Here is a 27,443-nt window from a genome sequence, read left to right on the forward strand (position 1 = left end):
CTTTCAAATAATGCTTTGATAACATGCGTAAAGATATCTGTGTTGCAGATCTGGACACATTGCTAATATCTGCACTTGCAGCCTGAAAGGATCCAAATGCACAGAAGTTATGGGCTATTGTGACCTTCACTTCAATTGAGAGCACAGTTGGGTTTCTTGAAATAAGCCTCAGGTCCATATTCTACATGTCTCCTCAGTGGTTTCCTTCAGACTCTTCAGACATTGCTTATGTAAGAGTTTCAAAACTACTTACGTCTTTGTACCTCTGGAGTGAGGGGTAGAGGTGTCCGAGATGTAAATACCTCCCTCTGATTTAATTCCTTCTCATCCTCCACGGCAGTTAGGAATAGGATTCCCAAGAGGAAGTCATAATTGACTGGCTTTCAGATCGTTTTGGTGATTGTGGGGGTGGGGGAGGAGCGAAAGAGAGCCAGGAGGAATTATGATTAATCCTTTACAGTTGATATGTTAACACTGTATACTACAGGCAACCTAGGTGGACTCAATAATAGTGAAATGAAGCATGTGACAACAATAGTGATACTGTATTCACAAACAATAGCACAGTTTCAGGCCTCAGTATGAACATCCACCATTCATTGAATCCAGGCAATGATGCCCATTTTATACAGGAAAGCACTCCATGTGATTTCCAAATGGAGGGGAAGGGAGGAGGAGGTATCATCATGATCCAGGGACCTCTGAGTAGATGGACGTTTTTCTGGCATGGTTGAAAACTGCACTGTTGCACTGTGGAGCACTTCATCAGCGCTGCACGACCCCGCCTTGATTTGCGCTCCTCTCCTCGGTTGTGAGAAGCACCAAAGGCCTAGCCCACCTTATCTAAATTCAGGACTGGTTATAATAGAACTCCCCTCCTTACTTGACTGATGGCACAGTCCTTTCACAATTTTCCTCCTTTTCAACACCCTTTTCTCTGCCTTTCACTGGGAACATCCCACAAAATAAACAAGCAAAGCAAAAATTCACTTGTTATGCAGAACTTGCGATCTCTGTTAAATATACCTGTTTAGACCACATCCCTGTGAGTTGCAGCTAAATAGTGACCTTAAAGTGACAGGCCAGATTAAACACAACTAAACATTACCACTGGTTCCAGATTACCCATGAACAAGACCACAGGAAATCAGTCAGTCTCTGTAATTTGTAAATCATGCTTGTTTTTGAGTAACAACTTGCATTTATATAGTGCCTTTAATGTAGTAAAATGTCCCAAGGCGCTTCACAGGAGCGTTATCAAACAAAGTTTGACCCCGAGCCACATAAGGAGATATTAGGACTGGTGACCAAAGAGGTACGTTTTAAGGACCGCCTTAAAGGAGGAGAGATTTAGGGAGGCAATTCCAGAACTTAGGGCCTGGGCAACTGAAGGCACAGCTGCCAATGGTGGAACGATTAAAATCGGGGATGCGCAAGAGGCAAGGATTGGAGGATTGCAGCGATCTCAGAGGGTTGTAGGGCTGGAGGAGGTTACAGAGATAGGGAGGGGCAAGCCCATGGAGCGATTTGAAAATGAGGATGAGAATTTTAACAGGGAGGCTTTTACCGAACTGGGAGCCAATGTAGGTCAGCGAGCACGGTGGTGATGGGAGAACGGGACTTGGTGCGAGTGATTAGGATTATGCAACTCTTTCAATTTTAAATAGTAAATACCTAAAAGTACATCATGTAATGTTTTCTTTTGCTGAAATCACTCTCCCAGTCATTTTAGTGTTTTAGCCCCTGATGCCTGGGGAGAGGGATGGTGAAGGTTGCGGGATGAGATAGGACTCGTTCCCCGTGTCAGTAACCTCACTAAAATGCTTTCTGAAACAAATCAGTAACTCTGAACTGAATGCACTTTAGCAATTTGCACATGAAACGTTGCAATGACATTTTCTGTGACTGGGTAAGACTCCCTTATTATAAAGTAAATTTAAGTGCCTCAGCCTCTCCCGCCTCCTTCTCTTGCTGCACGGGCGCGCGCCTCCTTGCACGCGCGTCCCAAATTCGGCTGTGAGATTCCCCGGGCTGGAGCTGTCAATCATCCCCGGGCTGGAGCTGTCAATCATCCCCGGGCTGGAGCTGTCAATCATCCCCGGGCTGGAGCTGTCAATCATCCCCGGGCTGGAGCTGTCAATCACAACCTCGCTGCTCACGGGTCTCCGCTGCCGACAAGAGGGAGAGAGAGGCAAAGCTGGGCTTTAAAGGGACCGCCACCTTCGCGCTCTGCAAATACTGAAGGGTTTGTTTTCCACGAAGGATTCAATATTGTAATTGCTTTAGCTGCTTGGTTTTGCTTTCGGTAATTAATATCCTCTAGAGAGATGGGTTGTAAATAAATAAATTTAGCGGCGCTGGTCCAGAGTAAGCAGGAGCTGGCAAAACCCGCAAACTTTGTGTGGGCCTGTAAAGGCGGATATGGGAGCAGCCAGGAAGCTCTTTGTGTTGATCCTAGTGTGGAGCCACTACTCATTCAGAACAATCAGACAGACCTTCCAACTCAGTCTCATTTATCATATTCACCAGGAATTTTTAATATACAGTGACCTTAAAATAAAAACAGAAAATGCTGGAAAACACTCAGCGTCAGGCAGCAGCTGTGGAGAGAGTCGATGACCTAAAACGTTCAACATTTTCTGTTTTTATTTTAGATTGCCAGCATCCGCAGTACATTGCTTTTTGACCCTGTTACTTGGTTTATTGGGCCAAACAAAACAAATGAATGGGTTGAGATAGGCCAGAGCTTCTGAAGATTAAAAACCGCTAACTTAGCAGCTCATTGCACCTTTATCTTTGAAATTTTCCTAATGTTGGAAAGTTAGGTAAAGAAAATTACTTGTATTCCACACATACCCCACTATCTGTAATCTGTCCAACAGCTTGGCTGGGCACTCTGGAAAATCTTCAGTGAAGTGGCAACAAGATTCTAGTTGCCATATGGTTCTGGGATTGCAGCCTGCCGATGTGAAATAAGTGTCTTTATCATTGTGCAGTCAGATCATAAATTATTCATGACCGCTATGAGAGGGACAGTATATTAGAGGCCATCAGCCTTTAAGAAATCCGAAAGAAAATTTTGGACAACTGACAGTGATTGGAAGTTTATTTTGGTCAGTTGGATGTGTGATGTGCTGGAACCCATCACCCTGTTTTAGACCCTGAAGTGATATGGAAATCTTACACCAATGCATCAGGGGTATTCTTACAGGGTAGGGGCAAAGGAACATTCTTAAGGCAGAAGCAAAATACTGTGGATGCTCGAAATCTGAAATAAAAACAGAAAGTGCTGGAAACACTCAACAGGTCAGGCAGCATCTGTGGAGAGAGAAACAGAGTTAACGTTTCAGAACGGCCTGATGAAAAGTCATCGACCTGAAATGTTAATTCTTGAGGCAGCTTTACTTTGCAGCTGGCTATACCATGCCTGACCTGGCAGTGCTCAGTACTGATATTGGGTTGTCCAATGGGAAGGCCTTCCTTTCCTGGCTTTGATAAGTTATTGTTTTGCTTTCCCTGTGTACAGCACTATCAGGAAAGACTGAATAGGCTGGGGATCCTTTCTCTAGAAAAGAGAAGACTGAGAGGTGACCTGAAGTCTTTAAAATTATGAAGGGGTTCGATAGGGTGGACGTAGAGAGGATGTTTCCACTTGTTGGGGAGACCTAAACTAGGGGCCGTAAACACAAGATAGTCACTAATAAATCCATTAGGGAATTCTGGAGAAACTTCTTTACCCAGAGAGCGATTAGAATGTGGAACTTGCTACCATATGGAGTGGTTGAGGTGAATAGCATAGATGCATTTAAGAGGAAGCTAGATAAACACATGAGGGAGAAAGTAATAGAAGGATATGCTGATAGGGTCAGATGAAGTAAGGTGGGAGGGGGCTCGTGTGGAGCTTAAACACCAACATAGACCAGTTGGGCAGAATGGCTTGATTCTGTGCTGTAAAATTCTGTGTAATTCTATGTAACAGTGTCCCACTATATTGCACACCCACAGTAAATATTGTTTCATCTCAGGCAGCTGAATTTTATATTATTTTTTACAAAAACCTAGATGAAAGGCCAAGGCGCACAGTGCAGAACAGTACCAAGTTTGGAAATGGTAGGAGAGAAGATGAGGTAAATTCAGGTTTAATATCATATCATACCAAGCCTTCAGATAATTTAAGGTTTGGTGTTAGGTGATACCAAGCTGATATTTTACAATCCTGTGGATTGTAGGAAGTGTGAAGGAGACAAGGAGTTCCACAGTTTTGAGCAGCTGGGAAAGAATGGCTTTGAATAAAAGAACAGTGTGGTGAATCATGATTTCAACCCAGTGAAGATGCAGAGAGGAGGAAGTGTAGGCTGGTGTATTTGGAGAAAAGGAAGGTTCACAGACAATAACCAATGTAATATTGATAAAATCGAGAAAGGCCAGAACAATTGTGACAGAAGGTGCGAAAGGCAAGAAAGTTTGTACCCGAGACTCTCAAGATATCCGTCTCCTGTTCAGAATGTAATAATCATGAGCAATTATACTAGAGTTGGACAACTGAGTGTGCTCAACAAAAGAAAACTAATATTTCTACTACTGAGGACATTTCCTTGTCAGATCATTATGTAAAACATTTTGAAGAAATCAAAGCTCGTCTGATATGGTGCAACAATTTTGTAGTAATCAAATGATTAAATGAACGTGCTTAACATACTGTAAGTTTTATAGTTTTTATCATTAAGAACTTTACATGTCCCTTATAAAGGTTCACATGATGTGGAGGACGGAGAATATATTGGACAAAGTAAGAAAAATCCTACAGAAGAAAGGATATACAGATATTGAATGCATCGGCCAAGGCGGATTCAGTGTTGTGTATAAGGTAGGTGAAGTAATTTTATTTGGAAGTACAGCTTTTGGTTTGTTACAATTTCTGTTGAAACTGTTTCCACTAGCAGGAGGGTCAGTAACCAGAGGACACAGATTTAAAATAATTGGCAAAAGAACCAGGGGAAGAAATTAGGAGAATTTTTTTACACAGTGAGTTGTTATAATCTGGAATTCACTGCCCGAAAGGGTGGTGAAAGCAAATTCAATAGTAACTTTCCTAAGGCAATTGGATATATACTTGAACAGGCATGATGGGCTGAATGGGCCTCCTTCTGTGCTCTGTGATTCTAATTTCTGTGGAAACACGTCAGGGGTAACGCAGAGGCAAAACACTACTGATATCTAAATCACGCTACAGTGTGAGCAAAAAATATACACTACTTAGATTCTAGAACTCAAAAGATATGTGAGCCTATATAATTTAGATATATAAGGTGCTCTATTATACATGGGTTTCGCACACCAGACGTTCAATTCAATTCATAGGTATGTAAATAACGCAAACATAAAAATGTGTGCATGCATGTGTAAGAAAACAGTTAGGCTGTATTCGCATTATCTGTGCAAAGCAGTTTCGCTTCACATTGACGATGCAACTATAATGTAAATGCAGCCTGAATCCAGGCTCAAGGCCTGAGCTGATGCCAGAGCGAAGCAAGACTGCCTGGAGAAGGGAGTTCCAATTCACTTTGCTGCAGAGCCAGATTGGTTATTAACTTTAGATTTACACTATGCAAGTTTAGCACCAGTGGAAAGTTGAAACTGCTTTGCACCGACACTAAACTTGTTTTGCAAATTTACCCATATAGAGACTGTCCAAGGCTCCTAAATATTATTTGGGTTCAAAGTTCTGCTTGTTATTTTTAAAGTGAATCAGTGTTTTTTTCTGTTCTTTTAATCATAGGGTTTAATAATTGTTTCTTAAAATAAGATTTGGTAAAAGTCCAAAAAAATTCTGATTTCTGTCGTTGTGACTAAAAACAATACGGGCAAATTTTCAACTGCCGGAAGCCCAATTCTTGCCTGAACAATGAGCAGAGATTAGTTGAAAATTGGAGGAGAGGCACTTTGCCCGCCCCCAAGGCACAAGTCAGGAGTGTGAAGGAATACTCTCCACTTGCTTGGATGAGTGCAGCTCCAACGACAATCAAGAAGCTCGACACCATCCAGGACAAAGCAGCCCGCTTGATTGGCACCCCATCCACCACCCTAAACATTCACTCCCTTCATCACCGGCGCACAGTGGCTGCAGTGTGTACCATCTACAGGATGCACTGCAGCAACTTGCCAAGGCTTCTTTGACAGCACCTCCCAAACCTGCGACCTCTACCACCTAGAAGGACAAGAGCAGCAGGAACATGGGAACAACACCACCTGCACGTTCCCCTCCAAGTCACACACCATCCCGACTTGGAAATATATCGCCGTTCCCTCATCGACGCTTGTTCAAAATCCTGGAACTCCCTTCCTAACAGCACTGTGGGAGAACCTTCACCACACGGACTGGTGCGGTTCAAGAAGGCGGCTCACCACCACCTTCTCAAGGGCAATTAGGGATGGGCAATAAATGTTGGCCTTGCCAGCGATGCCCACATCCCATGAATGAATTTTTAAAAATGGACACTCGAGGCCCGCCTGATGCAATTTTCAGGCGGGCCTGTAAATAGTTAACCAACCTGCCTGCCTGTTTCAGACTGGAGGCTGCTTACATAAGGAAATCGGGGTCCTATGCCGGCTGTAGGACCCCGATTGCAACCTTCGGGTACAAACGGGCGGAGTGTACTTTGCCTGCGCTCTGGCCATTTACACCCGACCAGCGTTCCCGTTTGGCACCCACGGCTCGCCAGCTACAATCAAATGATGCCCAAACTCGGAAATGGTTCTGGCCTCCTGACTCTGGCAGATTGGTCGCTCTGCCAACTTCGTGCCCGTTTTGGGCAGAAGTTGAAAATCTCCCCCCCTCCCCCACCCAATAATTTTAAATGGTTTTATCCCACCAATGGTAAAATCATATACATTTGGATGGTAGTTGAGATCTATCGCTGCTGTTTCCTTCAGGACTAGTAAGTATCCATGACTACAGTTTTCCAGTTGGTGAATGGTAAGGATTAAGTCTCCATACTTGGTTGTACTCAAGCCTAGACTCACCCTGCCATTATTGTTCGTATCCCCTCAGCCCTGGAGCCAAACTTGACTACTCTCAGTCTCTCAACTAATATTCCCTCAGCTTTCAAATGCAACCTTTTTGTCACATTTTGTCCGTGGCTACTGGGAACTATGAACCTGAGTTACATTTTAATCCACTGTAGGCATTGCGATTGTTTTTTTAATAAGAGATCACGCTTAGAATTTGGATAGTTTATAATCAGTAGTCCTTTAACTTTGTTGGAAATGTATAGAGAGCTTGTATGGCTGCAGTATTTTTATTGTAAACTATAAGCTTTTTAGGAAGTACTACCAGCCCTCATTAATTTACAAGTAAGATTTATTTTATTGAAATACAAAGCAAGATGTGACTAGTCTGTTGTGTGTGAGCTAATTTGTTGATGCACGCAGATATTTAATTTTGGAGGGGGGAATGGTCTCACCTGATAACATTGTGAACAGGTAATAAACAAACTAGGTGCAAGTAATAAAGTCAGGATGAATAGCACTACCTTAGTGCTGCACTGAAGTGTCATCATTGATGAAATGTTCAAGTCTTTGGAGTGGGACTTGAGCCCACGACCTTCTGACTCAGAAGTGATAGCTAAGGCTGACTATGCCAAAAGCACGGCCACTCCCTATGTGTGATATGCAATAATGGTCACATTGAAGTAGCAGCAATTTTAACGTTTTTTAAAATTGAAGTAATAATAACGAAGAAAGACACATTTAATCTCTCCGTCTTTTTCTGACCCCAGTTTTTCTCTCTCTTCCCTCTTTCTCACAGGTATGACAGGAATAAACAATAATTAGCAAGGGAACCTGCTAATAATTTTATGTCATTCACAACTTGATCAAATGGGTTTGTCACTCTTGAATGATGTTGTCTACATAGGCCAAAAATTGTTTGCCCATTGGGTCCCAAAGTGTACATTCTACATATTATCACAGAGTCTTTACTGTTCACAGGATTTCCCAGTAATTAACAGTAAATTCTCAAAATGTTTGCAACAATGACATTAAAATTGCCAATGCTTCGATGTGACCATTATTGCGCATCACAAATAGGGAGTGGCCTTGCTTTTGGCCTCTGCACAGACAGCCACAATAATAGACCCCAAACTGAATAAAGCTATGCCGTAAAATTAACAGTATGATAAGCAGCTTCTCTTCCTGCCCACGTGCACACTAGAATGACTTAAAGCCAACAATCTTGGGTTCATATGGCAGCTAGAGGTGATTTTTGGCATCATCTGATGTCCTGTATTAGATCACTGCCTTCTAATTGTTCCCAAGTATCTGTCATTCTGCGTATAATCTCCAGCAAGTCGGTTACTTTTTCTCAGGTATTCCGCAGTCTTGAGGAGAAAATCTACGCAGTGAAGTGCATCCACCTTCCACACAGTAAGAGGTGCGCTGAAAGTGCCTTTTTAACTGAGGTGAAGATTCTTTCGAAGCTGAACCACAGGAACGTTGTGCACTATCACGACGCTTGGATTGAGGAACTGGAGTACCCTGTGAATGTTCAACAGAAAGACCAAGCTCAATCCGTTCCTTACAACAGCTCATACGATGCCATCCTTGCAAATGCGCCTCCGCCATGTGACATCTCTGTGGACTGGACGGACAGCAACCCTAATGAATGCCAAGGTCTGTGTTGTCATTGCAATCGTATTTATCACATGTCTGTAATTTTTGGAACGATTTCCCTCGTCTTTCGGATGAGAAGTTAAAACCGAGGCCTCGTCTGCCCTCTCAGGTGGCCGTAAAAGATCCCATGGCACCATTTGAGGAAGAGCAAGCCCGGTTTGGTGGCCAACATTTATCCCTCAACACACGGCACTAAAAAACAGAATATCTGGTCATTTATCTCATTGCTGTTTGTGGGATCTTGCTGTGTGCAAATTGGCTGCCGCTCTTCCTACATTACAACAGTGGTTACACTTCAAAAGTAATTCATTGACTGTAAAGCTCTTCGGAATGTCCTGAGGTCGTGAAGGGCTCTATTCAGTGATGCATTAGTGTTCATTAGAAGGTAATAAAAACAAAAAAAAGTTTATTTCCCAATAAGCATTGCCAGTGTGCCATTCAATGTGGTATGATAAATATTGCAAGTTAATTAAATTTAGACTCAAAAATCACACATAGATTTCCTCCAGTATTTTTACAAGAACACTTTATCTTGGTGGTTGACAGCAACACTGTAAATATTTGGCTGCTATCTTCATCAACCACCCAGAAAAACAGAACTTTAGACCTTTAACTCAAAAGAGTTTATTCCGAACTGCTTGAAGCCATTTGTGGTTCCTGTGTATCTGCATGGTTGCCGTTTTTTCACAGGTCTTCAGTAGGGCGTTCTTTTAATCTGGAAAGTGCATGTGCTTCTGTAATATGAGATAAATTATTTGGGGCCTGAATTTTTTAGATGGTATAATAACATCAAAGCTTCTCTTCACCCAGCCTGTGCTGATAGATATTGACCTGGGGCTGAAAATCTTTGACCTACTGGGGGAGATTTTCAACAGCTGCTCACCTGTTTCTCACCTGAAAAATGAGGGTGGGCAGAGGGAAATCGGGGAGAACCTCAACCACCCTTTGAGGAGCCAAGGCCCGCCTGATGCAATTTACAGATGGGCCTATAAGTGGGTGCACAGTACTTCCAGCTGTTTTGAGCGGGAGGCTGTATAAATATGTAAATCGAGGTCCAACGCTATTGTATAATCCCAATTTCAATTTTGAAGTACAATTGGGCGGAGCACGTGCCGCGCACACTTGGCTCATGTTTACCAGGCGGTGAGCGGCCTGTGGTGGTCGCTCCACGAGAGGGCTCCAAACCTCTTTTTCCTTTATTTTTATGGGGCCAGGAGGAGGAGGAGGAGGAGGAGTGCTCCTCCAACCTCGAAAAGAAATACCACTGTTCGCTTCCAACCTGTGCACTCAACCCACTGGGATCAGATTTCCCCCCATCCCCCCTCCCTCCTCACCCAGGTCCGACCCACTGGCCAGCTCAGCGTTGGAGCCAACCGATCTCCCTCCCCCCTTCACTTTCACAACTGGCGAGCTGTGGAGGGCCCGTTTGATGTCCTCAGTTCACCGGCTGCATTCAAATGAGGCCTGAATCTGAAAATAGTTCGGGCCTCCCGATGCAGGCTTCGGGCAGGCGATTTTACATCTGCTTCGGGCGTTTGTTTAAAATCTTTTTTCCCCCCAATTTGGCAGGGGAAACAAGTGCAAGTGAAATGGGGAAGAGGGGGGAAATCTTCACTTCCTCCATGTTTTGTGTAACAAAATAGTTAATAGGCATTTGTGAATGACAAAGCACACAGAGAAATCTTTCCCCAGTCTGATTGTAGAGCATGACTTTAATATAAAGACAGATAATAGCTTTCAAAATAGGAAGAACTTCTGCCCCTCTCAAAACTGGACTCCTGCAGAAGTTGAAATGAATTTTAATAAATTCCAGAACTCTAGATGAGCAAGACAGCGTGTTCAGTACTTACCATAACATTGTTTGTTGCATCTATCTGTCCCAGAGTAAGAGAAGCACAATTAGAATATGATTGAAACATGGGATTTTTGCGTTGTATGGGAAAATAGCATACTGCACAGTTTGGTGTTCAGATGCATGTTGAAAACTGAGGGAAGCACTGAGGCCAATATTTTTCACAGTGAATATTACTTCTTGTGTTTTCATTGAATCAGAAAAATTATAGTACAGAAGGAGGCCATTTGGACTTGGTGTCTGTGGTGGTGTTAGCTCTTCAACTGAAGCTATGTAACCTATTTACCCTGTCCTTTTCCCATAACCTTTTATATTATCCCTTTTCAAAACACTTATCTGAATTCCTTTTGAATTAGGTTGTAGTCTCTCCCATTTTGCTGTAATGTAGTAGTGCACTAAAATGTCTTGATTCCTGTTCATCTTTTATCAATTTGTGATTCACACTGGCCGTTCTAAGATCTAATTGTTCTTTCAGACGCAGGACCAGACCCTGATTCTGATGCAGACGACCAATCTCCCATATGTTCAGTTGCAAAACACAAACATCCAGCCGATGTTGCCAAGAGATCAGAGATGGGAAGCACAGTTGCTGAATGCTGTTGTGAAATTCAGGCAACTACGGTAAGTGTTGCATCTAAATTCTGCAGTAGCCTATTAGTGACTGGTGAGCAGCATAGGAAATTCGACCGTTTTGTAAACGCATTTGAATGGCTTTATCAGTAAATGTGTGGTATGAGCCATACAGTCCAGGAAGTTATGAAACACTGGAAAGGCCTCAGCTGGAGTATTGTGTCCAATTCTGGACACCGCACTTTAGGAAAGATGTCAAGGCCTTGGAAAGGGTGCAGAGGAGATTTACTAGAATGGTGCCAGGGATGAAGGACTTCAGTTATGTGGAAAGATTAGAGGAGCTGGGCTTCTTCTCCTTAGAGCAGAGACGGTTAAGGGGAGATTTAATAGTTCAAAATTACAAAGGGTTTTACTAGAGTAGTTAGGGAGAAACTGTTTCCACTGGCAAGTGGGCAGATAACCAGAGGACACAGATTTACGGTAATGATGAAAGAACCAGAAGGGAAATTAGGAGAATTTTTTTTGTGCAGCGAGTTTTTAAGATTTGGACTGCACTATCTCAAAGGGTGGCAGAAGCAGATTCAATAGTAACTTTCAAAAGGGAATTGGATAAATACTTGAAAAAGGAAAAATTTTCAATGCTATGGGGAAAGAGCATGGGAGTAGAACTAATTGGATAGCTCTTTCAAAGACCCAGCACGATGGGCCGAATGGCCTCCTTCTGTGCCATATGATTTTAAGTTCTAGGTCCTTTCCCTGTCTTGTGTTGAGTTAGCTGTCCACTATCATAAAAGCAGCAGAGGCAATATAGTAGTCCCAGTGTCTCCAGGCTAGGGAGTGAGAAATTCGACTCATGATCATCGTGCAGAGGTCCCTGCCAGCAAGTGTATATGTAGGGATCTCGTATGAGAAACAGGATCAAGCCTGGATGGAGTTGTTCCCTCAATCAATTAGCTTTTGGCACTCACTATTCAGGCTCGCACATGAAGAGTAGCTACTTAGACAAAGTACCAGAGGGCTGCTGGCAACTGTGGAATGGTGCACCAGAATGAAGGAAAAAAAATAGATGGGGAACATTGTAGCAGGTTAATCACATCACATTGAGATTGTTGAGTATTATACCATTAAGTGGGTTACGTGATTTATTGACCTCAATTGAAATGAACTAGAACTCTGTCTGACATTGCTAATCCTTCATTGAATCAGTACAAGCTACGCACTTGGCCAAGTAACTCTGAATAGAAAATAAAACAGGAAACGTGAATTGAATGGAAGAATAACAGTGATTTTAGAATCAAAGATGTCGCCACATTTCTTGGCGAACTACAGGACAAGTTCATGTTGGATCAGTGTGCTGTGGAGTTCGTGGATTAATAGCTTGGTCAAAGTCAAATCTGGCGCCCGAATAGCAATGCGTTATGCAAATTAATGGACATTGATCTGTTGGGTTGCCCTCCTGCATATGAACACTATGTTTAATTAAGTAGGTTGCTTTGCGTAAGAAATAGGAAATTTAGTCTTTTGCAGTTAAGTCGGTTAAATGTGCAGTTGAACAGGACTTACTGTATTTTGCAAACTCGTTGCAGTTCCTTTTTTTTAACCAGACGTTAGTATTACCCTTAACAAGTGCTCAGGAAAATGATTTTGGAGATACCTTAGAATCATAGAATGATACAACACCGAAGGAGGCCATTCGGCCCATCATGTCTGTGCTGGCTCTTTGAAAGAGCTATCGAATTAGTCTACTCCCCTGCCCTTTCTCCATAGCCCTGCAAATTTTTCCCCTTCAAGAATTTATCCAATTCCCCTTTGAATCTGCTTCAAATCTTGCTGAAATTTTACATGAAAATGGAGGTTTTCAACCAAGCCAAGTCCCATTGAACAGACAACATTATCTGTAATCCCGATACAAGCATTAGTGTCTCTTTTGAAGTATTTGGAAGGATAAAAAATGGAAGACTGCATTCCAGAATGTTGTACTGTATGTCTAAACACTTGTACTGTATAAAAGTTCAGGGGATTTCTTTCATTGGTAGTGAGACTCTGTCTTATTCTACCAGAATTCGCTAAAAAGCTTTGGTGAAAAAGAACATGTGAAGACGCTTCAGTTTCTTTTCATTAAGGTAAGGAGCAACAACTTTGTTTTTCTGGATTTTGTGTGTATACGTAAGGCTTTGTGGAGGAATCCTGAGAGACTTTGGTGGCCAGTAGCTGGACGTTGGCTAAAGGCTTTCTTGTAGATCTATTCCTTCCTTAGATTCAGCAATGTAATTTCTGCCTTGCTATTTTATGTATAAGCAGAATTTGTGAAAGTTGTTCCCATATGCATGTAATGCATCTATGAGTTCAAATGAAAATATCATTTTGACTTTTTGAATGGTTTTTCATCGATGCCTGATTCAGATGGATTTTTGCAAGATGACACTTGAAAAATGGATAGAAAATCACCGCCAAGCATGCCTCAACTTCAAAAGCTGTTCGGAAATCATTAAGGAGATGCTTCAAGGTTTGAGATACATTCACAGTCAGGTACTTTGGCTTCATATTATACTGTAAACCATGTTAACATGTTATTTTAAAATGCTGTGATGCGGAATGATAGCTGTGAGTTCCAGCTGAAAAATTCCCTGGCATGCACAAAGAGGCATCAAGTGAACTTGAGGTCTTTTTCAAGAGCAGTAGAAAGCAATTATACTGAGGCCTTTCTCACACACTTATAGCAAATGGTTGCAGAGCACCGTTGGCAGAATGCAAACAGTGGTAGATAATAATTAATGATGGAGGGGAAGAGCAGTCTTTTTTTTAAGTTTTAATGCAATACTTGGCAGATATCATCACTAGCTATCTTACAGTTTGTTGCTTATTGACCCAGCGATGATGAAGGAACAGTGACATATGTCCAAGCCAGGATGGCGTGTGACTTGGAGGGGAACTTGCAGGTAACAGTGTTCCATGAAGCTGCTGCTCTTGTCCTTCTCAGTGGTGGAGATCACGGAGCTTAGAGATGATGTTGAAGTTAAGATTGATGGGTTGCTATAGTACATCCTGTACATCGTACAAAACTGCAGCTCTGTGTGTCAATGGTGGAGGGGGTGGGTATTGAGTTCAGTGGCAGGGGCGTCGATCAAATAGACTGCTTTGTGCTGGACGCTGTTGAGCTTCTTGAGTGCTGTTGCAGCTACACCCATCCAGGCGAGTGATAAATAATCCATCTCCTGCTTTGAACCTTGTAGATGGTAGAGAGACATTGAGGGGTCAGGAAGTGAAATATTTGTTGCCAAGTACCCAGCCTCTGCCCTGCTCTTGTAGCCACAGTGTGATGTGAATGGTCAAGATAAGCATCTGGTCAATGGTGACCTCCAGGATGTTGATAGTGGGGTACATGGCGATGGTAGTACCATTGAATGTCAGAGGGAGGTAGTTGGGCCTTTTCTTGTAAGAATGGTCATTGCCTGGCACTTAGATGGCACAAATGTTACCTGCTGCTTGTCAGCCCAAACTTGGATGTTGTTCAGGTCCTGCTGTAGGCTGGCATGGGCTGCTTCATTATTGGGGAAGTTGTGGCTGGAGTTGAACAATGAAATCATCAGGGAACAGCCCCATTCCTGACATTATGACAGAAGGAGGTTGGTTGGGCCAAGGACATAGCCCTGAGGAACTCCAGCACTTGGGGTGTGATGGTGGGCCTCCAACACCACAGCCATCTTCCTGTGTGAAAGGTATGAATCCAGCCAGTGACTTTAATTTTCCAGGGCTCCCTGGTGCCATACTGGGACAAATACTGCTTTGATGTCGAGGGCAGCCACACTTGCTTTTCCTCTGGCATTCAGCTCTTGCCTCCATGCCTGGATCAAATCTACAATGAGGTCAGGAGCGGAGCGGTCCTGGCTTGGTAACTGGAAGTGATCTTACAGAGGTATACAGACTGTTTTTGATAATTCATAGGTTTTTTTTGCGCAAAACAAAATTCAATTGTTCAATAATTTGAAGTAAGCAATGTGAATAATATAGCAAAGTGGAAGTTTCGTGCTTAAAAATTTTGAATTATTAGATAATTTGAATTAAGTGACTTTGAGTAGAATGTAAGAAGATAAAGATAGATCCTGAAAATCAATTTAGCTTAAAACATGAGTGTACGACAAGGGGACACAGGTTCATACACATAAAAAGGAAGTTCGTCTTCGCATGTCAAGGGATCAGCACATGGGATGGACTTCTGGAGCCCAAAACCCTGGAATCATCGAAGACATAATGATGGGAGGTCTATAGGACTCTTTCTGGAAGGATGAGTTAAGATGGGCTGAATAATGCTCCTCCTCCCTATTGATCATGTGTTCTTGTTATGTGCTGCATTGGACTGTGCCTCACTTGCTGTGGTGGAGTGCAATGCATTGCTCAGTGCAGCTGCACTACACTGTGGACTATCAATCCCAACATTGCCAGTTTGAGTGCCTGCTTTGGCTCAGTGGTAGCACTCTTGCTGCTGAGGTAGAAGGTCATGAGCTCGAGCCTCACTCCAGAGACTTGAGCATGTAATTTAGGCTGGTATTCCAGTGCAGCACTATCGGAGATGCCGCCTCTCGGGCAAGACATTAAACCGAGGCCCCATCCGTCCTCTTGAGTGGATGCTAAAGATCCCATGGCACTATTTGAAGAAGGGCAGGGGAGCTCTCCTGGTGTCGTGGCCAACATTTATCCTTCAACCAACACCACTAGTACAGATTATCTAGTCGTTTATCTTATTGCTGTTTGTGGGACTTTGATGTGCGCAAAGTGGCTGCCACATTTGCCTCCATTACAACAGTGACTACACTTCAGAAGTACTGCTTTGGCTGTGAAGTACTTTGGGACGTTATGGGGATGAGACAGGTGCTGTCTAAATACAAGTTCTTTCTTTCCCTATATATATATATAAAATATATAAACATGCAATTAAGTATTGAATGACAGTCCTCATTTTAAAACTCTATTGGAGTTGTGATAGGGTGAGATTCTGTTGGTAGAATATGCAGTGGTTTCAGAAATATTTTGTATGATTGAACATGACAGGTATTTTCTTATTTCAAAAGGGTATTATACATCGAGACCTGAAGCCTGGAAACATATTTATTGACCAAGATGGAAGTGTGAAAATTGGAGATTTTGGTTTGTCCAGATTCTGTACATCTCCGGTAATGTGACTTGGTGTATTTTTTTTATTCGTTCATGGGATGTTGGCGTCGCTGGCGAGGCCGGCATTTATTGCCCATCCCTAATTGCCCTTGAGAAGGTGGTGGTGAGCCGCCTTCTTGAACCGCTGCAGTCCGTGTGGTGACGGTTCTCCCACAGTGCTGTTAGGAAGGGAGTTCCAGGATTTTGACCCAGCAATGATGAAGGAACAGCGATATATTTCCAAGTCGGGATGGTGTGTGACTTGGAGGGGAACGTGCAGGTGGTGTTGTTCCTATGTACCTGCTGCTCTTGTCTTTCTAGGTGGTAGAGGTCGCGGGTTTGGGAGGTGCTGTCAAAGAAGCCTTGGCGAGTTGCTGCATTGCATCCTGTGGATGGTACACACTGCAGCCACAGTGCGCCGATGGTGAAGGGAGTGAATGTTTAGGGTGATGGATAGGGTGCCAATCAAGCGGGCTGCTTTGTCCTGGATGGTGTTGAGCTTCTTGAGTGTTGTTGGAGCTGCACTCATCCAAGCAAGTGGAGAGTATTCCATCACACTCCTGACTTGTGCCTTGTAGATGGTGGAAAGGCTTTGCGGAATCAGGAGGTGAGTCACTTGCTGCAGAATACCCAGCCTCTGACCTGCTCTTGTAGCCACTGTATTTATATGGCTGGTCCAGTTAATTTTCTGGTCAATGGTGACCCCCAGTCTGTTGATGGTGGGGGATTCGGCGATGGTAATGCCGTTGAATGTCAAGGGGAGGTGGTTAGACTCTCTCTTGTTGGAGATGGTCATTGCCTGGCACTTGTCTGGCGCGAATGTTACTTGCCACTTATCAGCCCAATCCTGGATGTTGTCCAGGTCTTGCTGCATGCGGGCTCGGACTGCTTCATTATCTGAGGGGTTGCGAATGGAACTGAACACTGTGCAATCATCAGCGAACATCCCCATTTCTGACCTTATGATGGAGGGAAGGTCATTGATGACGCAGCTGAAGATGGTTGGGCTTAGGACACTGCCCTGAGGAACTCCTGCAGCAATGCCCTGGGACTGAGATGTATATTTAAAAAGATTTACATTTTCCACTCGTTTGGCTTGATTTTCACATGGTGAAACTATTCTGTTGTGTTTCTTTTAGAAATTGTGAAACCCTTAAAGTACATTTTACTCTTATATTTAAGGGTACAACCTCTAGACCATGAGTATCTTGTATTGAACCTTGGTCCACTGTTGCGTCAGTTATACTGCAGGTCTTGCGTCGATGTGGTGCTGTTTCCTGCACTGCATGATGCAAGATATACTGTATAAAACCGACAATCCCTCATCGATACAATGTTTGGCGTCACTTGTGCAAGCCTTTAAAAAGGTGGTCATGTACCACATTGGTTGGAGTACTACTGCAGCTATTGCAGCTCCATCTTAAGCTTTTAGGCACTGAAATTGAACAGAACTGAGTCCCCTTTGACCTATAATTCAGCCTCTAGTGGTCGAAAAGAGCTGGCTAAGCCTCCAGCTGTTTTGAGTGATCGATTGGAAATTTCAGCAGTAGTCAGAGGCAGATAATCAATAGAACACTGCACTCCCTCATTAAACAATGATGTGGTTGAGCAGTATAACTAAGACTACCTGCTTATATCGCTGTTTGGAATATGGTCAATACTGCACTGGTGCTTTGGTATTATTGAGGTATCACACGCAGTATTTTGAGTCATTTAGATCAGAGTCCATCCACTGAAAACTACAAACATACACGATCTGCAGTTTAATCAAGAAAGCCTTTTTTAAAAAAAAATGAACAGTACAGTTAATTTTCTCAGCTATCTTCTATTAGCACTAGGCACTCTATATCATTATATTGTGATGAGATCAATATTACCACTGAGCTGTTTAATCTGTGACTAAGCAAAGGTCTGGAGATCATAGGTGAAGTTGAGTGAAAGAAAGGCTTGGTTATTTAAGTTTGTTTTTTTTGTGCAAGGACGGAATTATTGATTAGAATGCATTGTTTTCCATGTTTCAGGGATGCACAGAACACAAAGCTTTCACATATAAGAAAGAAATGGATGTACAAATGGAACAGAGTGCAGGTGATGTGTAAAATCTTTTGTTAGTCATTTGTTTGCAAAAATAATCAGACTCCAGAGACTGAAAAGTGCTGCATGCAAAAAAAAAACCTTGGAACAGTATAGTTATAACCTAGATTATTTACAAGCACCAAAAGATACTGACTTAATTTCTAGAATCTTGCCTTTGATGAATCTTGTAAAATTTGGTCGGTGTATAAGGCACTATCATGTATTTAGAGGTAAAAATCGATTGTAACTTGTATGCAGCATTTAAATGGAAAGTGTACTAATTCAGTATAAAATAAATCACATTTTGTGCAGGTTAGCTTTTGCACAATTAATACAGCAAACAATAAGAATAAAGAATATTATTTTCTCAAATATGGTATATTTTTTCACACTATATAAAAGCGGGAATGCTTGGATTATATAACTATGCGGATCAAGTTTCATTGATCACACTAAATTTATTTCTGCTTAAAAGATATTTTAGATGCCATACAATCCAAATTTGTATCATTTGCATGTTTTTCCCAGGGATCAACCAAGCTCTCTTTTAAAAAAAACCAGTGTGTTCCTTAATAATACTCCTTCTGTCCTTGCTTTCAAACCTAATTGTATATGTTTAAATATTTCCATATCTACCTAATTCTCTCTTCCGCAAACGGCAATTGATACTAGCTCAATTGCTAAATTTAAATCTGAGATAGATAGCTTTTTGGCAACCAAAGGTATTAAGGGATATGGGCCAAAGGCGGGTATATGGAGATAGATCACAGATCAGCCATGATCTTATCAAATGGCAGAGCAGGCACGAGGGGCTGAATGGCCTACTCCTGTTCCTATGTGCAGCCCTTAAAAATGTCGCTTTCTTTATTAGGCAGTGAGAAACTCACAGCGAACATTGGAACACATGGATACCTGGCTCCAGAAGTTAGAACAAACCAGCACATGGCCATGTATGACTCGGTATGCATTTTCTAAATGTACGCCCCATCGGCATTGTTTCATAGACGTTTTCCTTTGCAAATGTCATGGTGGGGGCTGGAGTTGAAATCCCAGTCTTGACTGTCATTTTAAAACTTGCTTACTTCACCTTGGTGAGTTCTGCAAGGTTTTGATTGGGGGGGGGGGCTAGTTTTAATCTAACCCGCCCGGCGGGAAACTGACTGGATTGGATCGGCGGCCCGTTTCACACCCCACCCGATTTTACGCTCCATTGACTTCATTGGACGGCCGATCTGATCGTGTCAGACTCCTGCCGGGCGGGTTGGCTTAAAATTACCACCGGGGTTTCTAAAATTGGACCAATCTTTTGATGACTACAGTCGAGACCCCATTATCTGTGCTCCAATTGTCCACCTTTCCCCATTATCCATCTGAAATTTTCACCAGACAAAACCAAGTGAAAGATGACGCCTCATTGCACTGCTTTCTAACAGTAATCGCCTCCTGCCTGACATCTGTTAATCTTCACAGCCCAAAAAAAAGATTCAATTCAGTTTGTCCAATTAGTGTTTTAATTTTCTCCATTCCCATGTCTGGGGTATTACTGCGCCATGCAAGACTGGAATTTTGGGAGTAATTTTAACCTAACCCGCCCGGTGTGAAACTGACGGGATCGGGTCAAACTGCGGTTTTACATTCTGCTCGATTTTACCCTCCATTGGCTTTAATTAGCGGGTACGGTGCGCCTGAGCCCCGAAACAAGCGGCACTACTGGGGAGTCCAGGCACGTGAGACCCTGGCTGATCTTAACGGGCGGGACTCATTTCCATAAATTTTCCTGGTGACCCGCCCGAATCTTACCAGATCCACTACAAATCACCTTGGGGTATCATCAACATCAGTTAATTTGCATTGCAGATCACTGATGCATTATTCGCCAGGACTTATGATAATCATGTTTGATCCCTGAAATCTGACAACAGAATGGATTCTGCAATACGGCCATCTGGGCCCCTGCATGTAATGCCATGGTTTTCATGAACCACAAGGGGTTTCATAATAACATAAGAAATAGGAGCAGGAGTAGGTCATACGGCCCTTCGAGTCTGCTCCGCCATTCAATCAGATCATGGCTGATCTTCGACCTCAACTCCACTTTCCCACCTGATCCCCATATCCCTTGATTCCCCTAGAATTCAAAAATCTATCCATCTCAGCCTTGAATATATTCAGTGACTGAGCATCCACAGCCCTCTGGGGTAGAGAATTCTAAAGATTCACAACCCTCTGCGTGAAGAAATTCCTCCTCATCTCAGTCTTGAATGGCCGACCCTTTCTCCTGCATCTATGCCCCCTAGTTCGAGACTCTCCAGCCAGGAGAAACAATCTCTCAGCACCTATCCTGTCAAGCCCCCTCATAATCTTATATGTTTCAATGAGATCACCTCTCATTCTTCTAAACTCCAGAGAGTATAGACCCATTCTGATGAAACAGAAAAAGACCAAGGGCATGATTTTAGCCCGGGGCGGGGGTGGTGGAATTCCTGACAAGAAACGTGGAATTACGGGTTTCCCGGATGTCCTTACGATTTTGACGTAAGGACATCGTTTTTTCCTTTTATGTCGGTTTCCCGCCCAACAGGTTGGTCTCAATCGAACGGGAGAAGAGCAAGGAAGAGGACGTGATCAGGCAAGTGTTAGATTGGGGTGGGGGGGTCGGGGGTTGGAGATCGTATGGGGGGATCGGAAATCGTGGTGGGGGGTCGCTGCAGGTAGGCTTGTTGGTCCTCGGGGAAGCACTTCTGCTCCTTTGGGCCCACAAGCTGTGCTATGAAGACACTTACCTGCAGTTTCGGGCCTTCTCGCCTCCTGTCACGTGCGTGAAGTAGAAGGCCTGGGAATCCCGGCCCCCAGGGGTTAAAATCGAAAAGTTTTGAAAATGGAGGCCCGCAGCCTCCTTGAAAGCTTTTACTGACCGACCCGCCTCCTGAGAACGGGTTGGTCGCCCACCCCCGTGAAAACCGGAAATAGGCGGGTTCTAGATTTTTGCAGTTGTTATTGCGTCCCCTGCCCCGAACCCACCGTTTTTCCAGGCTAAAATCATGCCCTATATGTTTGAATGCGAGAGTTTGGAAAGGTTAATATGTGCCCTGGTGTTGTGGAAGAATGTATGGAGTGACTGAGTAAGGGGAGGAAGAATAACAAGAAAAGAATGGTACTAGGCCTGAGGGATTGGAGCTTTACACCTGCATCCTGGCCCATTTCCTTCATCTTCTCAGGATATTGAGCATGGTCTGGTCAAACTGACTCAAAGTTGTAAAATTAGGGGACCATCTAATTAGGGTGGATTCTGTGATTAGGCACTCCCTGTCTTTGCTGTGACCACAAGCTGGCAAATTGTGGGACCAGAGCCTCTGTGGTGTTTCGTCCATTAATATTGATGAGTGGAACATCATAGACTGTGGGCCAGCGATTTCCCAACCTGCACTCTCGAGAGCACCAGCAGGAGATGGTCGTGAATGGGCCCTTTATGCACTGCCTTGTTCTGAAGCAGAGAAGTAGTATTTAGATGTTCAAAGTTTGAAGAGTGGATAAGGAGTGAGACCCAAATGTCCGAGTTTAAGTGTGAGTAAATGAACATGCAGCATGCAGATAGGTTCTTTTGAAAGGTTGCTTTGTGGACTCACCTTTCCAAAAAGTAATGTAACTACACTTACAGTTAGAAGTGGCTGTAAAGAAGCACTCTGATGCAGTATGGGGATGTATGTGAGCTTGGAAAGCTGTTTTGTGAATACTTAGCCTGCAGCCTCTGTCATGATGAGAGGAAGCTCATTGTGGCATGCATAATTCACCCAGCTACTTGATATAATGAAATATCGGCTAGCCTTATCTTGAAAGACTTCCTCAAGCTGTTTTCCTCAGCTGCTTGCAAGTCCTTTGGCTGTTGGGTGCAGCATTGATTCTATCTGCCGCCTAATCTCATGCAGACTGGTTGAAGCTCCCGTGCGGAGGACGTCCTGTGGTTCCAAACAGGGCAACCCTTCTTTGTTGAAAGTTTTTCACAAACGCCTCCAAAGCAGCTTCATGAAAGGAAGTGCTCTGCGTCCTCAACCAGCCCTTCGAGGGTTTATACCCAGCAAAGAATGAGGGATGCCCTTAAATAGGAGCCATTAAGAGCTGCCACTTAGCGCTAAGAGCTAAGTTCCTGCTGGCAGGCCCAATCCGGGTCAGGAGCTTGTGGTGCATAATTAATTAGGACAACATCACCGAATGTGGCAGGGTTAACCCAGCATGACCTTGGCGAGCATAAAGCTTGCTGCACTCCAACCCTGCTTTCACTGCCGGGACTAGGTGACTTACCCTGTAGAATGATTTTATCGTGTTCTGTTGGTTTGCATTGACATTCATGCTTTATCCTGCCTTAAATTAAAAGGACAGAGGGGAATTAATGTGAAGGTAGTGCAGCAATTTGTGTGCTTCCTTCCTGCAGAAGGCTGATATGTACAGCTTCGGAATGGTAATCCTGGACATGCTGTTTCAGTGCACAGCACAAGAACGTCAGAAGTGGAGGGATCGGATTGGACAATGTGTAAGAATCTTACTTTGCCCTGAACAGTGACTAAATGACTCTTAGATTCCTGTACACAAGAGATGTTTGATTTGGTTCATCCCTGTTGGGAAAGCACGGCCCTTCACTTACACGGCCTGTCCACAGTGGATTCAAATTATATTTTATGGTGCGTAGTGTACACTTAGAGGCTTGTGTTTTCTTTTAAGGTAAAGCAGTAACAACAAAGGTTAACTAAATCTTTGTTATTAAAATTACTGATTCAATTTTAAAAAACAAATTAAAATATGCTTTTGATGTCTCCACAATTTTTTTTTGCAGAACCCTCAATGCTACATACATGAACTTTTTGTTGACAAAACAAAGGCCTTCCTTTTGCGCCCAGAATTCTTGATCTTGGTGAGTTACTGAGCCGTTTAGGGTTCAGCTTTAGCAACATATTGTTTTTAAAGTACAATAATGAGGGAGTGATGCATTGTTGGAGGTGCCATCTTTCAGAAGAGACATTAAACCTGTCTACACTCTCAGGTAGATATAAAAAATCCCATGGCACTTTGGGAAGAAGAATGAGGTGTTCTCCTGGTGTCCTGACCAACATTTATCCCTCAAGCAATGTTTTAAAAAACAGTACGTCAGAATTGGCGAATTACAGGCCCCTAGCTTGATTTTGGTTATAAGCAAGTTGGCGGAAGGGATCTTAGAGATACTGTATGACCACCTTAACAGAGAAGGGCTTATCAAAAGTGGATACGGCCATGTCTCACCAACCTGAAAGAATTTTTTAAGGAAGTTACTATGTTGGTGGATGCAGGTAGCCCAGTTGACATTGCATGCCTTGATTTTCAAATAGCCTTTAACAAGGTGCCACACAATAGGCTACTTAATAAGTGGGCAGCTGTTGGGTTGGGTAAGGAATTGGTTCCATTCTCATCGGCAGAAAATTGTTATTAATGGTAGAGCTTCTGCATGGGGACCAGTTACTGGTGGAGTACCCCAGGGATCAGTATTAAGGCCGGTGCTCTTCACAATCTATATTAATGATCTGGATGATGGCTTTGGGGGAACGATCTGCAAGTTCGTGGATGATACAAAGATTTATACGGGTGTTAGGGCCTTAGATGAGAAAAATAGATTAAAAGCAGATCTAGGTGCGATGGGGGAATGGATCCAAGTCTGGCAGATGTCACTTAATATTGATGAATGCATGAGGGTAGTGCTAATGCCAAATGTGTACACCATGCAGAGGTTGCGAGCTTAGGGTTGTTGAGCAGGAGAAGAACCTAGGTGTTATAATATCTGAATCTCTGAAGGACCATGAGCAGTACTGTGAGGTTACTGTAAAAGTAAATAGAGAGCAAGAATGTATTCCCAGGGCGTTTATATACAAAAGAAAAAATACTTTACTGGCTTCGTATAAGACGATGTTTAGGCCTCATTTAAGTACTGTGTCCAGTTTTGTCCCCCTCAGATGATGGGTGATGTTAATTGTATGATTTATATCAATTAGTGTTAATTGTATTCACGTGATGGGTATCAATTGGGGAACTCTTGTATCCTTTTTATAGGAGAGTTTAGCTGGGGAGGGTGGTGTGTGTGTGTGTGAGTGAGTGCGTGCGTGCGTGCGTGAGTGAGTGAGTGAGTGAGTGAGTGAGTGAGTGAGTGAGTGAGTGAGTGAGTGAGTGACCGACCGACCGACCGACCGACCGACCGACCGACCGGGTGACCGGATGACCGGAACGACAGACCAGGCCCAATGCGTCCAGGTGATATAGAGGCCCATTGGACAAGGTTCCGAAATTGACCACTCGAGTGATACATAGTTCACAGGTCCTTAGATACCACAATAGGCTTGGAGCGATTAGGTTTGTGTCTCAAGAAAAGCATCGACTTTGAGGAGATCTGAATACGGTCGTTAAAATAATGAAAGGATTAAATTCTCGGTCCATGTGGATAGGCAGTTTGAGTTAGATAGGAGAGGAAGAACCAGAGAACATGAGTATAAGTTACAGAAGCATAGAACTAGGTTCGTTGTTAGGAGGCATTTCTTTTCACAGGGAGTTGTGGACCTACGGAACAAATTGCCGATTGGTGCAGTGCGTGCAGATTCACGGCAAGCATTCAGAAGGGAGCTGGACAAGTTCCTGACTGCGGCCGACATCACTGCTATAGAAGGTAGATGGGATATTACGGTGGTGTTCGCCGTGGTGTTCTGTGTGATCACTAGGATAAAGATTTTTAAAAAGCTGAATTTTAAGGCTATTAGAAGTTATCTTCAGGAAGTCCAAAGGTGGTATATTTATATAAATACAAGTTTATGGAAAATATTAAATTAACTTTTCAAAATGGTCCTCTGCATTGCCTCCCCCCATCAAGTTTGATGACTTATTAGAATTGTATGGTACGGCAGCTAATCCTCGGCTATACTGTAATGTGTACTAACATAGACTGTCACAATTTGAAGTGAAGCAATCTTGATTGCTTTATTCCGACCTATAATGTATAGTAGAAAGAAAGACTTGCATTTATGTAATGCCTTTCACGACCTCAGCGCTTTACAGACAATTAAGTACTTTTGAAGTGTAGTCACTGTTGTAATGTAGGAAACACGGCAGCCAATTTGCGCACAGCAAGGTCCCACAAACAGCAATGTGATAATGACCAGATAATCTGTTTTTTGGTGGAGTTGGTTGAGGGATATATGTTGGCCAGGACACTGGGGAGAACTCTCTTCTTCGAAATAGTGCCGTAGATGTGTATTGATTTTGAATGGAGCCTTTATTCTGGTTTCCATGTACTTTACAGCATTAGTAAAATACCAGTGTTAAACATGTTTTTCTTTCACAGCTGCAGACATGTCGAGAGTTGTTACAGGATGATCCTCTGAAGAGGCCCAGTGCAGAGGAGATCCTGCACAGTAAGGATATGGGTCTTCTGCCTGAGGAAAGGAGGAGATTGGAAGAAATACTGAATCAAACTCTTTCATCCCCAGATAAAGACACACACAGAGAAACCATCAAGTTGATTTTTGAGCGGCTTGTCGGAAAAGTCTCCAAAGATCAAGAATCTGCTTATTATCATGCGCTTAGTGAGGTACTCTCAGTAATTTAAGCAAGGAACACTAACTTAATACAATATTATGTGAAGAATTTTTATTTATTCTTGAATCATAGAAATTACAGCACAGAAGAAGGGCGTTTGGCTTTTCATGTCTGGGCTGTGCTAACTGTTCAAGTGGAGCTATCTAATCCCATTTCCCTGCCTTTTCATTGTATCTTGCTTTGATTTAGCCTATTATAAAAGAGGAAAATCTAAATAGAATTCAGATTAACAGAGCTCTGTGACTGCTCAGTTGGTAAGTGCACTGCCATACAGACCAGGAAAGCTTGATTCCCAGTCTGTAAAAGAAAGAAAGAAAGATCTTGCATTTATATAGCACCTTTCATGACCTCAGGACGTCCCAAAGCACTTTACAGCCAATGAAGTACTCTTGAAGTGTAGACACTGTTGTAATGTAGAAAATGCGGCAGCCAATTTGTACACAGCAAGTTCCCACAAACAATGTGATAATGACCAGATAATCTGTTTTAGTGATGTGAAGTTGAGGGATAGATATTGACCAGGACACTGGGGAGAACTCCCTTGTTGTTCTTCGAAATAGTGCCAAGGGATCTTTTACATCAACCTGAGCGGGCAGACGGGACCTCGGTGTAACGTCTCATCCGAAAGACGACACCTACAAAAGTGCAGCATTCCCTCAGTACTGCACTGGGGTGTCAGCCTTTGTGTTCGAGTCTCTGGAGTGGGGCTTGCACTCACGACCTTCTGACTCAGTGGCAAGAGCGCTATCACTGCGTCACGGCTGACACCTTACTGAGTTACTGGATATCAGCTGGGGTGGGGATTGGCCTCTGCACCCTGGGGTTGAGAGAGTGGGGGGGGGAGAAAAATCAGTTGAGGTTCCTGCTCCGGAATGCAATCAAGTAAACCTGCTATGAGGTGGGTGTTTGAGAACCAATGGATGATGAGAGGATTAGGCTGAGTTGTGATGCTCCATCATGAGCAAATGAAGGTTGGCCACTCCGGTGAGGATACTGAGGTACATGGTACCATAACCCCGGTAAGTGTCCGTGCCTTCAGGAGAGTTGGGGGGGAAACTAATTCCAATTAACCGTGCGTGTATTTGTGAGCTCTTTCTCGTTAACTCTTTCCATAGAAATCATCTGCCAAAAACTGACTTCGTCACCCAGCTACAAATCTTCCTTTGCCACTTCTTATCAACCTGTTGGTTAATCTTTCGCTTCACCTATCCACAGAATTGTCTGTACGCCTTTTCTCTCTTGCTTTGTACGGTCCTGTCAGTGCCATCTGTGAGTCTGTCACTATCTCTCTTTTCTCTCTGTCTCTCTCTCTCTCTTTTCTATCTCTTTTTTTCTCTCTTTCCCTACTAGCCTTCTTGTGCCACTGTCTATAAATCTGTCACCAAGTGTCCAATTTCTGGCAAACCTGTCTGCAGCTATTCCATTCACACTGAGTGAATCACATCACTGCTGTCTGCTGCTCATTTCCCACCTCCATCCTGGTTCCATGCCCCAAAATCTGGTTGCGATTGTTATTGTC

General features: G+C 43.2%; 1 protein-coding gene across 4 annotated transcripts in view; it reads left to right on the top strand.

The window, feature by feature from the left end:
* Positions 1-1,983: 1,983 nt before the first annotated feature.
* LOC137325498 (eIF-2-alpha kinase GCN2-like) overlaps positions 1,984-27,443 on the top strand; it is a 116,419-nt gene continuing 90,959 nt past the window's right edge. For 3 of the 4 annotated variants that reach the window (XR_010963887.1, XM_067990665.1, XM_067990666.1), the window contains exons 1-12: positions 1,984-2,245; positions 4,751-4,867; positions 8,367-8,670; positions 10,998-11,143; positions 13,153-13,215; positions 13,496-13,621; positions 16,162-16,263; positions 18,265-18,331; positions 19,191-19,279; positions 22,749-22,847; positions 23,148-23,225; positions 25,671-25,916. Coding sequence is in view for 3 of the 4 variants with exons in the window: in XM_067990665.1 (XP_067846766.1) it covers positions 4,757-4,867; positions 8,367-8,670; positions 10,998-11,143; positions 13,153-13,215; positions 13,496-13,621; positions 16,162-16,263; positions 18,265-18,331; positions 19,191-19,279; positions 22,749-22,847; positions 23,148-23,225; positions 25,671-25,916 (1,431 nt within the window). In the remaining variant the exon portion in view is untranslated. The remainder of the gene's footprint in view (positions 2,246-4,750; positions 4,868-8,366; positions 8,671-10,997; positions 11,144-13,152; positions 13,216-13,495; positions 13,622-16,161; positions 16,264-18,264; positions 18,332-19,190; positions 19,280-22,748; positions 22,848-23,147; positions 23,226-25,670; positions 25,917-27,443) is intronic. The other variant, XM_067990667.1, reaches the window with a different exon arrangement.

The sequence above is a fragment of the Heptranchias perlo genome, chromosome 9, assembly GCF_035084215.1.
Source record: "Heptranchias perlo isolate sHepPer1 chromosome 9, sHepPer1.hap1, whole genome shotgun sequence".
Taxonomy (NCBI): Eukaryota; Metazoa; Chordata; class Chondrichthyes; order Hexanchiformes; family Hexanchidae; genus Heptranchias; species Heptranchias perlo.